General features: G+C 44.1%; 2 protein-coding genes across 3 annotated transcripts in view; one reads left to right on the top strand and one right to left on the bottom strand.

Moving 5' to 3' along the window:
• Window positions 1-7,078, top strand: part of LOC144107156 (proton myo-inositol cotransporter-like) — a 31,607-nt gene extending 24,529 nt beyond the window's left edge. Inside the window, exons 9-10 of one of the 2 annotated variants that reach the window (XR_013309236.1) lie at window positions 97-3,979; window positions 4,069-7,078. Coding sequence is in view for 1 of the 2 variants with exons in the window: in XM_077640151.1 (XP_077496277.1) it covers window positions 97-329 (233 nt within the window). In the remaining variant the exon portion in view is untranslated. Of the gene's footprint in view, window positions 1-96 lie in introns of both variants that reach the window. The other variant, XM_077640151.1, reaches the window with a different exon arrangement.
• LOC144107153 (uncharacterized) lies at window positions 3,911-13,204 on the bottom strand. Its single transcript, XM_077640146.1, has 10 exons — window positions 12,999-13,204; window positions 12,805-12,934; window positions 12,655-12,706; window positions 12,466-12,522; window positions 12,214-12,372; window positions 11,481-11,568; window positions 10,863-10,992; window positions 8,755-9,614; window positions 8,622-8,661; window positions 3,911-8,385 (listed from the first exon to the last, which is right to left on the bottom strand). Exons 1-10 carry the CDS (start codon window positions 13,059-13,061, stop codon window positions 7,514-7,516), a joined length of 2,451 nt encoding a protein of 816 aa, XP_077496272.1. The 5' UTR covers window positions 13,062-13,204; the 3' UTR covers window positions 3,911-7,513.
• Window positions 13,205-13,434: the final 230 nt, after the last annotated feature.

Below are 13,434 nucleotides of genomic sequence, written 5' to 3'. Positions count from 1 at the left end.
AGGTAGCCTCTGCAGAATACAGGGGCAGTTGCACCCAGCTTTTCGCATATCTGCAAAAATTTTATTCACTTTTTTGTATGTTTAATTTTATTGCAGGCACTTTCTGGCTCTATGCCGGTCTTTCGCTACTGGGATGGATCTTTTTCTTCTTCTTCCTGCCGGAGACGAAGGGCAAGTCTCTGGAAGAAGTCAGCGACCTCTTTGCACACCCCTGGTGGAGCGACTCGACCACACGCGACAATAAGAAGACGGTCCAGTACGTTCACATTCGCGGCATCAACCAGGCCTACACCACCGACGACGGAGACTCCGGAGAGGAAGACCGCTAGACTGGCTGATGGCCGTCTCCGAGTTGCAGCAGTGGGGGCTTGCTGTGAGCCAACAGCATTCCGGTCAGCAGCTGATGCATTGCTGGGCAGGTCTGTAGACCACACAGTGTTGTCCCGCAGCTCTCTAGTTTGCGGACTGGCATGTCTCAGGCTACCCATGCATGTATGGTTCTTGGGACATTTACCTCTGTACGTGCTTCAGTAATTGTGCATATATGGAGCTAACAGTGATGTAATTGCATGTGATTGCATCACTACTTCTTTTATTTTTCAATGTTTCTGCACCTTGCACTCTCTAATTTATACATAAGGGTTGGGGTATTCAATTTTTTTAAATTTAATTTGGCGGACGTTTTTGCTATTTATTTCAGAACACAGTTTTTGTTGTTCTTTTTTTCTGTCGAATAATATTTTCTTGGTTTAGTTTTATGGGGTTTAATGTCCCAAAGTGACTCAGGCTATGAGGTACTCTGTAGTAGAGGACTCCGGATAATTTCGACTACCTGGGGTGCTTTAACATGCACTGACGTTGCAGAGTACACGGGCTTCTAGCATTTTGCCTCCATCAAAATGTGACCATCGCGGCCGGAATTGAACCTGTGTCTTTCAGGTCAGCAGCCGAGCACCATAACCTCGGAGTCACCGCGGTGGCTAAATAATATTTTCTGCGGGTCAATAGTCCTGGCCAGTGGTCAGCTACAGCTGCAGCGTGAATGTCAAGAATACTGACCTTTTTTGTTTAAAACTAAGTTTAGAAAATTAAGTTTGGCATACTTTTATCTCTTTTTTTTCTGCAGTTTAAATAAAAAAGTTCAGTCTATATACAAAACGAGACATAAACTAGCTCGATTGATGATGTCCTGATTACTCTGAAACAATTTCCAGGGCTCAGCCAATTTGTTTATCTTACCATTGGTAGTATCACTCTTTGTGCAGAAAAATGCATGGCTAGTGAGCCTAGGTGCCGGACATTTATGCCTTTCTCGGTCCTACCACTGCCCTGTCTCGGGTGAAATCTACATAGCTGACATCTTCGACGGGCAGTCTGTCAGTCCAGACTCACTTTATCTTGGAAGATTTTTTTTTAGTCCCTTTAAACAGTGCCACATGCCAGTCTGCAGGCTAGGTGACGCTTTGCAAGAACTCGGGCTGTTGCTGTGTTGGATCGCATAAAATCACCGACTTGCCGAGCACAGACGCTGCTGATCTGTTATTTTCTGTGTTCTGAATTAGTCGCAGTTGTCATTCCACGGCCAAGTGCGGAAATATCAGCCTGTTTGTCGGCTGATTGTTTTGCGTCCCAATTTTGCTGCTGCGTGTGTCTGGTCTGTGGTCTTAACACATTCACGTACTGCTGACTGAAAAAGAACCTGTTCAGTTTGTGGATGCATTATCAGGACTCGCAGATTGGAGCTGTGCAGCAAGTTTCTTTTTCACGGTGTGGCGGCCCAACATTTTGCTGCATTCCATTCCAAACTGTGGTTGAAAATACTGAAATCTCTGTCGTGGTGTGGGTGCAGTTGATGCGTGATCCAAGGTCCGTGTTGTTGTTTTTGTCTTTTTTTTATAGCATTTTTTCTTTTGTGGAGTTGTGATATGTATTCATTGCATGAGTAGGGACGGGAGGAAAGCCACTCTGAGTGGAGAATTGTTAACATACACATACTATTTCTTGTTTGTTTGTATCTTTCTTTCGTGCGAACAGCTCCAAGCTGCCATTAGTATTGTCTGGTTGGAGTTTACAGCTCTTCTTTATTGTAGTTATATTTTTCTTTCCAAACGGCCAACTTTCACAACCAGTGCTTTGCTGGCAAAGGCTGGACCCAAGGCTGGTCGTCCACGGATGCTGTTTGTGCAGAAAATATTTTGGTAATAGGGCTTCTTTTTGTCCTGTGCGACGAAGAAATGGAAGGAGCAGACTACAAGTGGTACTAGTCACGCTAGATCTGGGGGCGTACTATTATGGCCTTGTATTTGACTGGCTATGTCACGCTCCCTTGCTTGTTGTCATCCGAAGATTATTGGAGTGGTTTCTCTGTTATGTTTACCGAACAGTTCTTATGCTTTGTTAGGCAGCCCGACATGTTGGTATATTTGTTTCTTTTCTTTTGTATTTTGTGCTGCCAGTTTGGATGGTTGTTTTTAAATTTTACCGCATCTAATTGGATGATCCATTGCGAGCATGCATGCAGCATGCTCATATTGTCCGACAGGCCGAACAGCTCTCGTATTTATGTTTAGGATTTTGTGCATTTCTGCTGTGACCAGCTGCTGTGAATGACAACACGGGTTTGATTTGACTCCTGTGGCTACGAATAGTAGGTATGGAAAATCGTTATAGTTTTTTGTTTTGTGAGTGTGAGTTCCTTAGTTAATGGACCACTCAGCCGTTTAACTGCATGTAATCTTTAGTTGAGCAGCAGTGTGGTGATCTTAGAACTTGGGCTTTTAATCCTGGTCTTAGAGGCTGGCTACCAAATGTTTTAAAGAACAAAATTATTTTGTGATAAATGCTGTAGCAGCAGTTGTTGATGTGCTAGCTCTTTTACAGCACCATCTGCATGCTGGTTTTCAAGGATATTTAATGCACTGACAAAAGCTTAGAACCTCATTTTGACACTTATCATAAAATCTGACTGCACTTTTGTCAGCTTACACAGTGCATTGTAGATGATATCATTTACTGGCATTGAGAAGTAATTATATATTGACTCGTCATGAGATAAGTCCTTCTTATTCACTAGTCTTGCAAACAGGCCAACTCAGGCCATGTGAATGCTAGTCATGCCGGGAATCATTAACACTAGAAACTGCACAGAAATGTCCGATGTCCATTGTACCAAGCAAAGTTGGCAAGAACAAATAACTGGTTTCGCACCATTCACAATCATACGTTGTGATAGCCAAGTTGCGGGTGTCAAGTGGGGGCACAAAAATCAGCACTCTCATGAAGAGTCATGATGGGTTCGGAATGCTCGATTGAAATAGAAAGAACATTCAAAAGTACTGTTAAAAGGTCATGGAAATAGACTGTTGTTATTTTTTCACTTTACTCCAACATCCCCTTGTTCCTACAAGTCATGATATGCATGAAAATCGCTTGAAAAGTCAGGGTAACGAGTAGAATGTAGGAGAATGAACAGAGATTAGCTAATATTGTTACACCATCAAGCACGTTTTGTAATGACCTATGCGGAAGTTGTGAGAGCTTTGCATAGGTGCCTGCATGGTATCTTTGCCAAGCATTAAAGTTTAGGCATGTGTTGTTAGCATACACATGCAGTGTGCTCACGTTGATGTCACTTTGATATCAATGCTGGAATGAAATCATTGCTTGACCCAGAGGGGTAACGTATAAGCAAAGTGTAAGCATGAATGACTTAGCTTGGCTTGGATGCTGGCTGTTGCTTGCTTGGGGTTGCACATATGTCCAGTAGAATGAGAAATAGTGTGGATGGCCCACGTTAGCAAACGGTTGCTGAAACTTCTATCGGATACACAATCATCAGTGCACTTTGTACACTATCTGTTGGTGGCAGTCACATCGCCATATTTCCATCACCTGAACTCGCCTGCAGTGAACGCCATTCACTTCTGAGTAAGAACATGATCACTTCCACCAAGGCACAGCCTTATGGCTGCAAAAGAAAGCTCTGCAGGTGTGCAGCTGTGGTTTAGGACAAATTTTCTTAACTACAGGAACAGAAAGCACTGCATCAGTTTTCTCTGAAATCGCAAGGCTGTGGCCAGCTAGATATAAGCAGTAATTAATTCTTTGTTTGTAAACTATTACACCTTTAGGAATTCTCCAAAACTCGCAAATTCACTTCCCGAATGGCATGGCGAATGGCGCTGGTGCAGTGTGAGCCAATGTTGGCCATTGAATATTATTGCAGGATGAGCCAATGTTGGCTTTTTAATATCAATGTAACATGAGCCAATGTTTGGCCATCGAATGTTAGTGCAATTTGAGCCAATGTTGGCCATCAAATATTGGTGTAATGGGAGCCAATGTTGGCCATTTAATATTAGTGCCGCAGGAGCCAGTGTTGGCTGTTGAAGTGATTTGATGCTCCCAAAAGTATATTGGAAGGGCTCACCACAATCAAAGGAGACAAAAAGAATACCAGGGAAAGATGCCATACAAATGCCAAAGGCTATAATATATACGTTCCATCTCTTCTTGGTGGTACAACAAAAGTGCGGTGCTGCTTGCTGCCTTTGATGTGTAAAACAGACACGAAGAAGAAATAGAGAATATCGCTTGTGATGAGGACCATCGGGTTTAACCAGCTGCACGAGAAAGTTCTGGGAACCATTCCACTGTTCCATGAGCAAAACTTCCTACAAGGTAAAAGTTGGACGAGCAAATCACCTACTTTATCTCCTGTTTCATGTACAAGCGAGGTGTACATTAGATGTCATACATCTTAACTGATTTGTTTGACACGAATGTTAGTGCTTTCAGAAGCTTTCTGCATTGCCGCTTAATTTTCCTTTCATTGTGTACCAGCGTGCAGAGAAAGACCAGTGTTTTGTATCTTCTGATTTTTTAAACTTTTTTTTCTTGTGATACATATTCCTAAGCGGTCCAACATTTTTGTTGTTTTGTTGTCTCATGCGATTGTTTTGTACTTCATCATTTTGAAAAGCTGTTGATGTGCATAATAGTTACACGTCCCTGTTCTGCAACCTGTGCAGTGTCCTTTGTAAATAGCTTAGATGCTGTTGCTACCAAACTTGGTTGTAAAGCAGCTACTTTTCCCCTAGCACGCATTCGGATGTCCTCGGGACATCGCATGCACATCCCAGTCACGAGCTATATGACCAGCAGCAATAATGAAATACCCATGCCTTTGTGGCAGCTTTCACGAGGCAGTTACAACTTGCGCTGTTATGCGAGCTCCTCTAGAATGTATTTTTGCTTCTGCCTGAAGTAGTAGTGACAGCTTGAGAGACAGGAAAGTATGCACTATTTACAAAGTTCCCATTCCTGAATGCAAGACAGATCACACCCCCAGCAAAGTTCACTTGATAACTGTTCTGTCGTTGCCTAACTTTCAGAATGGTAGCAGCGATGATCGCCACGGTGTAGCTACGCCATCTTCTGAATGTTACTTTGCACGATCTTTTGTCCAGAGAGACTACAGAAATGCACCAGCATGACTAGTAATTTATTTTTAGAGGACACTGGTGTGCTAGATAGGGATGCCTTCTGCATAGTGTAGAATCAATGGTGATTGCACTTAGAAGTAAGAAGCTCGGTGTTATTTTAGTGTTATTTTTTCTTTTCCTTATTTGTGCTGAGGCCAGCACTGTTGGTTTAGCCAATACTGACCACCAAAGCCGAGCACTGCTAAAGAGTGCTGGTTGAGGCAACTTTTGGGTAAAGTAAGGCTTCTGGAGGGAGATGTCGCGGAAAATCGCATCAGTGACTTAGGTTGTATCTCGTGCTTTGAGCTGCAGTGCTCCTACAAAGTATACAAAGTAAAAGGCCTTCTACTTTCTCTCGCATGTTTGCTTTTTTTTTTTTGCATTCCATTCGTCAGACAGTGCCATGTTCATAAATCCGACTACATCCTCCATTCCTTCTCAAGGGAGGGTGTAAACATGACCAGCGTTCAGCCATCGCAACGTTTTCTTTATACGTGCTGAGAGGGTGGCCACTTCCTGCAACCATCTGCACACGTGCATTACTCGGTAGGGTGCTTAGTCGACACACATTAGTTTTTGTGAACTGTACTGGTGCTTTTGGCATTTCACACAGAATGCTCCTCCATATTGTCAATTTGTGATGAAAGAGTGTGATGCGCAGCGCCTGAGGTGTTTATATTTTTTATTTTCTTCTGATATTCTGATTGCACGTCACACAGTGTACTCTTTGAAACCCGAGCCCCATGGCAGTGATGCTTATTCTTTCTGACTGCACACCGCATAGCTTGTTTCCAGATACAAGTATGTGGAGCACTGTTTCACATAAACCTCTAACATAAACTGGAATGTTCCACATAGTTTATTGATTTCTGTGGCAGTGATGTTGGAATGACGTGTTGCTACTACTACCCTCGATAGTACTACACTGCACTGTGCAGAGAGAATCTATAGCACTTTGTATAACAATAACATGTTGTCTAGAGGTCTTGTTGTGATGTGGTTGCAGAGTCTATTTGCCCATTTCAAAGGCTCGTGTTTGTACACCTTCCTGTTTGCACGCAGTTTCAGGCTAAGCACAGTGCCAGGTATGTGTCACCTGTTACAAAGCTGTTGAGAGCAAGGAAATAAGAAGGCGGACGTCATGCATGGAGAGAGTTTTCTGACCGCATGTGCAAAGGCAAGCTGCATGCATGGCATCGTTGCTGCTGCTTCTTCGAGAGAGGCGGCAACGATCCATTTGCAGCCTGCATTTGTTTGTGTCTGGAAATCAGGTCTGTCTGCTTCTTGTGCGTGCGTGTAGTAGACGCTGCACAGGCGCGTCGGCGAACAAAGGCTCGGGAGAAGCTCAAAGCAGGTTTATTGCCGACCGTGAGGTTAGCTGCTTTGAAGTGATACTTTCAAGTGACAGGTTGTTCACCCGCGTTTGTTTAGCACAGGGCCGACGACCGGATGCATTGACACGAGGTGTCTGCGTCGAATGCAGCAGCAATATATTTACCGTGCACTTGTTTTTCTCTCTCGGTACATCACAGCTTTGTACACTCTTTTTGTGTATACCTGCATATTGCGTGGCATTAAAGCACACTGCAAATGCACTTCTCTCTGTCTTCGCTCTTTTTGGTCACAGAAGCACTTTTTCTCCAGCATTTAAATAGAGGAATTTTGGTGGGAATAATTTTGGAGCAGGTGTGAGCCCAGCCTTGCAGCGTTTGCATTTTCATGTAAATAGCAATGCAAAGGCGGTAATTCTTGTCATTAGTGTTGTCCTAGTTTCTAGGCTCTCAACAATCTGGATTGCTTGTCACTTGAGAGCCCACCAAACACAATTATCACAATTATGGTGCCAGGTAATTCTGTAGGTTGGTGACCTGTGCTGGAATGATTCTGCGAATACATTTACATTGGGCTATGACTGTGTTATAACGAAAGCCTGTATCGCACTGTCCTTGCAGCCGGCCATGCGGTTAGGCACATAGAACTAAATTCAGCGGGAGTATACCGGCGAACTGAAAACAAGCTTTTGACACCACTCATGCGTCATACGACGTGCTCACAGTGGAGACATCTGGCTGAGCCTGGCAAGCTTTGTTGACCTTAAGCTCGCCGCATCGGCACTGCTTCAGGCTTGACTCGCGCAAAATGGTTACACACTTGAGCTCATTTGCAGACACCTGCTGTGGAATGTCACCATGTGGGATACGTGCTGGGTCAGCAGTGGAGGTGAGCAAGGTGCACTGTTCCCCTCTGTCCCCTTGCTGTGTGCCACTTTCGCTTCTACTGGCACCGGATTCAATAAGACGGCTGGTCGTCTTTCCCTTGTCCGAGTTGGGGCTCACATTTCCTTGACATAGCTTCTGCTTGCCGATTTCTTCTTTGAATGGGAGTGGTTTGAAAGCGGGTGCTTCTCTCACTTCTGAAGAAGATGGCTCCACTTCTCCCTGCACAACATGTCTCGGGCATTCAGGTGAAACATTGTGCTGGTTCAAGCTCTGGCTTGAGTTTGGCTGGCTGTGTCGATCCACGGCAGGCCTGGTCTTCAAATTGCTGCGTTGCGAAGAATCCTTGCTGCCGATGTTTCTCTCGCACCTTCGTCTCTTTGTGCTGGACTTTGTTCCAGTGTGTCTGGCTATGTCCTGGCTGGCAGGCGAGCTGCTGGATGAGCCAGTGGAAATGTGCAGCTCTTCGTCGAGGGTGCGATATGGCAGTGACGAGGTGCAGGACTTGTGTCCCATAAAGGGGTCATCGTTGTCTTCGAAAATGGACATGATAGAAAAGCGATCAGCGGGCTTGTACATGATTTGTGCTTTGATCTCCTTCATCAGCAGCTCTTGGTGCGTACGTTGCAGTTCGAGAACCCAGGCACTCTTGTAGAAGCTGTCCATATTCCGCATATCTGATACACCTGCGTGAAGAAGTTTTGGCATTTTAAAATTATAGATATGTTAGTTTTCATCAGCCAATAGCTGAAGTTTCTGCATGATGTGACTTGCAGAGAAAAAGCTTTCTACCTGCAAGGCAAGAAACTTAGTTGTGTAAGTATTAAGCCTGCTATAAATTTAGTCTGATCTCTATGCTTGGCATTTTCTAATCTGAAGATCGGTTGTAGATTTAGGCATGCTCAAGAATAGCAATGCTTACTTGGATATTCCACTACCTTGTCTGCCGGCTTTGGTGCGACCTGAAATGTGGGGTGCAATTTTAACTTGTTAAAGGTTCTACTGTTAGGCTGCCTCCTTCTATTAGTACCAAAGCTGAACAGAACAGCACTTACCTGTGCACTTCCAACAGCGGACTTGTCTTTATAAGAACGCATTGGAGCATCACAGACTGCTTCCTGCTCTGGGTCAGCTGGCGCCACATTGATTTCGGACGCAGTTTTTCTGTGTCGATGGGCAGAAGTTGGAGTCCGTGTACTTTCCTCGGTACTGTGCTGGATGTGAACTGTATTGCTCCTACGTTTCTGCAAGTCGTGATGATCCTGAACTGTCACTGATGCAGTATGGGCATTTGGTGGCCCCTGAACATGCGTCTTGTGCTCAAGACTGTGTTGGGGGTCTCTTGCTTCTTGTACATTACCTCCCTGGTCTACAGGTGGCTCCGTCCTGTGCTTAACATCAATTCTGCGGCAACTTTGGCCCCGTAGTGGTGAAGAATTGCCACGGGAAGTGTCAAAAGCATCTCCTTTTTCTTGACGACATGACTGAGAAGTTACGCTGTCCTGTACGCTTGTGTGCTGGAAGTTCACCTGTTCTTTTTCCTTGCTTTTCTCTTGGATATTCTTACGGCTCAACTGGCTTGCCTGGGATATGGATCTGGTCATTGGCGATTCTGGAACACATCTTGTTTGCTGGAGACCTAAGTGTGGAGTTCTAGTTCCTTGCATGTTGATTTGTCGGAGGCTGGGTGGTCTTCTCATGGGTGCTGGTGTTCGTGGGGTAAAACATCGGCGTAGCAGTAATGAGGTGGTGTTGGCTGGAGTGTCTAGGATGCCTGTGCTTGGCTGTAGACCAGGCTGTGGAGTACGTAACGCGATTTGCTGCAGGTTGTGTGGCAGCTCTCTTGTATTGGCCGGTGTCTGTGGAAGGTGAATTGGCGCAGTCATGACTGCAGAGCTGCCGCTTTGTGGTGATCCTGTATGGGAAGAGAGTTGTTAACCCTGTTGTGAACTCTCAAGCAGCCAGCTGGCAACTCACTCCCATGACGCAGCTACTGTAGTTTGCACAACATTGAGGTTGCAGGGCGGTAAACAATTCTTGTAGCTTAGGCATGCAAGCTAGAGCTTAGTGGTGCAAGCACTCAGAGCTCCTCTTAACTGTGGCTAGCACATCAAGCCTGCGAGAAATCTCAGTCATTCTGTAGCTCCCGTTTTCTTTAGAGCTTTTCTAAGAGCCCTACTTGACTAGTTTTACAGCACATGAATGAGGCTTGTGTTATCAGTGCATGCAAAACTTTTGCATGCCGTATGGTAATACTATATCGGCAAAAGACCCGTTAAAAGCGCCTTGCCATGGCAGTTTCTTAGGTTTGTAGTGTTCTTTGGAATGATATGTGCTACTACAATGTAAAATAAAAATGTAATCATTAGCTCATGAATACTGATAACCATTTATGATGAACAGAAACAAGCAAAAACAATCTGGAAACAGGCTAGCAGACTAGTTCGTATGGTCTGGTATTTTCCATTTTGACCAGAAATGGTTAAATCCCAACTTTTACTGCTTTATACACCTTCAAGAAGATCAGCTTTGGGCGAATGTAAGGGCACAGACTAGTCAGAGTGCATACCGAATGAGTACAAGTGCTGCAAAAATAAAGCACATGGGCAATGGAGAAATTTCATTGTGGTGCACTCCACCAGCAGATGCGCATGCACACAGTAAGGGCACATGTGGCATATCTGGCTGACCAGCACTTTACTTTTGTTGTTCATCATATGAGTGTCTCAGGTGGAGTAACACAGTTTTTCAACACAAGTTTGCTTAATTTTATTTTTTGTGACACCTGTACTATAGAGATCAAAAGTTTACAAGTGGGTGGGAAAAAATTTATTTAAGCGCAGTAGTGTAATTCTGTCACCTGAAGTGTGTCAAGGTATGAGGTAACATGCATTCTTTATCCACTGCCAAGAATACGACACGACTGGGTCATGAGGCAGAGCTACAATAGACCTTTTTCCGAGAACATGTGCTTTGTAAACTTTTGATCGCAATAGCACATTCTGCATGCCCGCTTCTTTTAGTGTTCTCATAAGAGTCCACATGACTTTCAGAGTAATTTGTCGATATTTTTTCACAAAATCAAGTATGTAGACAAAGTATGCAACAAGAGGTCTTAAAATATGAAAAACGGCAGACAGCACTCGTGACTTTCTGTACATACCTCTATAGGATGTTGAAGTGCATGGTGTGAAAGATGAAGTAGAAGCATTGTCGCTGCTTTGTAGGCTCCAAGTTGGCCCGCCTTGTGGGTGTTGCCTTAATGCCCACCTAACCGATGGTGTCCCAGGTTGCTAAACAAAGAACAGCATGAAAAAATAAATGTGCAAGAAACTCGATAGCATGCACTTCTTCACTAACCCCTCATGCGATCTCTTGTTGAATGTCTGAGCCACATTGTTTTTAGCATTTCTTTTGCAGTGAACATTCTGCTACCAGTTTGGCCAGCTGTGCTATTAAGCGGTTAAAAATTAATCCCATGCAGTAATGTCTAAGCTATGTGCCTGCTAACACTGGCTGATTAGGCTGACACGGGCAAGTTAGTCTGTCAATACAAGACTGGCACTGTGAATGGTTTCGTTGCTACTGGTTTGTTGCAGGTTCAGAGTCTCTCCTGCTAAAAACATTCCTTTAGCATCATGCTTAGCTTTAATTTTGGTAAAGCTTCTCTTCTGAAGTCTTCACTTCGATGTAGAGATTCTTCAGCTCTCTCAGTTAGCCTCTAGACAGGTCGCACCAGAAAAAAAAGAACTGACTTTTGCGTAATGCGTCTCTTACGTACATCTAGTGGAGATTTAGGTAATGGGTGCTCATCAGATTGCACCGGCGGCCAAGGGAACGGATGGTTTGAAGTGCTTTGCTGGTTGTAGCTGAAAAGGAAAACAAAATACCAGGTTATGGTGGAGAATCGGGCAAGCGCAAGCTTATTATAGACATATTCCTACTGTTACATATAGTTCAAAATGTGCATAAATATTAGCTTCGAACACATTTCTGCAGTTCCACTTAACTAAATATGAAAGTGCGCATAAAATCAGTCATACTACCTGGATCATTTGTAAATTTCCTGTACCACTGTTAATCTGAATACAGTTCATTCGCATTTAAGAATTCCTCTTGTGTGGTTACATTTCAAACCTGTTCTGCTCAGGTTTTCTTTTCTAAATAAGTAAACAAAACATACTTTTTATACTATGATTGTTGTCAAAGTGAACTAAAAGGTTACAAGTCTTTTGGGTAATTTTCGCAATTATGCCCAGCCAAGTGACATTGTATCGGTGCTTTGCACAATGCACCAAAACCACTCGATAATAATTAATTATCCATGCTGATGAAATAATTATAATTAACATCAAATGAATGCATCGATGGCTGCAAAACAAAGTTGCATAGCTGTTGCATGGGCATGCAGCCACACACAGGAAAATTTTAGATAATTGTGACTGTTCCCTTGTCATGAGCCTGCTCTACCGCAGAAGCTTCATCAGAACACATGCTAAGGTAATTGTCAGTACCCTGTTGTAGCTGTGAAATTCGGTTGACATTGTTGAGGAGACATTGAATGTTCATCTCCAGAGAAGTCAACCCCTGGAATGAGCCCATCTTCGTCGTCGTAATGTGGGACGGTGACGCAGCCCTGGCTTTCTTCACAAGTGACTTGAAGCCACTCGGGACTGGAAGAGGTAAATTTGAATTACAGTGGTGTATTTAGCAGAGACGTTTTACAGGCACATATCTACACAGAAAAGATAGGACTATACTCCCACTTGTAGTAGCGTCCTTGGCTCCTGGGCTCGTTGGTAACGGGGAGGGGATCTTCGTGTCTGTTCAAGACAAGCAATTCGTATGTATATGCATACAAAGGTAGTTGAATTCACTTCAAAGTACTATTTAGTGCAATTTAAAGTCATAATGTTGTATTAAGATCGGACTGTATCTATAAATGCAAGGCGTACCCGTTTCCTGAGTACCCCGGGGTCATCAGGGCGGGAGCTTTATCGTCCTGTTCTGTAGATTGGGAAATGCATGTAATGTGTATGCTTTTTTTTTTCAATGAAATACTCTCATTTGTAACATCACTAAAGGGTTTTCTGCAACTAACTCACCGGTTGAAGAGGGTGCGATACGCCTGGAAAACATTTTCAGCCTCTGCACGTCCTGTCCGCCTTCGACTTCGGGCCAGTGTGTTTTGTGCGCCTCCAACGTACTCTGTAGACGGTGTTTTTTGAAGAACTCCTGTGTGGAAATCAAACTACGGTGACTTTGGAATACATGTAACGCAAAATTGAACAATTCTAACCTGTTGTGATTTCTGTTTTAGTTTCTTCTGTACTCGTGATCGCGCGCCACCGGTCCAGTTCATAGCGGGGTTATGCGTCGTCTGCTAAGCGCAAAAAGCGCCGCCACTCACGTGACGTAGTATGCTGCGCTGCGACAGAATAGACAGCGGTGTAGGACTGCGTTAAAGAAAAAAAATATCTTTGTAATTTTCAGAGGCTTTGACAGTTTTTAAATGTTGTAACTTAGCGTAGAGATGATATTTTACAAACGCAGTTGTAAATTAACTGAAACGTCTGCAATGCTACGTGGGGACTATTTCTTCGCTCGTAGGGAGATGGCTCCTCAGCGCCCCCGCCAGTGAGCAAAGCGGCTCGGCGCTTCCAAAGTTGTCAGGTTGGTTAGGTGACGGGATCTATCGTTCCGCCGTTCCGCTGCTCTGCATTCCAGTCTGCCGT

Source organism: Amblyomma americanum, chromosome 10, assembly GCF_052857255.1.
Source record: "Amblyomma americanum isolate KBUSLIRL-KWMA chromosome 10, ASM5285725v1, whole genome shotgun sequence".
Lineage (NCBI taxonomy): Eukaryota > Metazoa > Arthropoda > Arachnida > Ixodida > Ixodidae > Amblyomma > Amblyomma americanum.
The sequence above is the reverse complement of the archived record's forward strand: the minus strand, read 5'-3'. Positions and strand labels throughout refer to the sequence as shown.

Coding starts and splice junctions, on each gene's coding strand:
- LOC144107153 (XM_077640146.1), bottom strand. CDS start 13,061: ATGAACTGGACCGGTGGCGCGCGATCACGAGTACAGAAGAAACTAAAA. Junction 12,523..12,654: donor CCGGGGTACTCAGGAAACGG/GTACGCCTTGCA, acceptor TGTCTTGAACAG/ACACGAAGATCCCCTCCCCG. Junction 12,373..12,465: donor AGCCAAGGACGCTACTACAA/GTGGGAGTATAG, acceptor TACCTCTTCCAG/TCCCGAGTGGCTTCAAGTCA.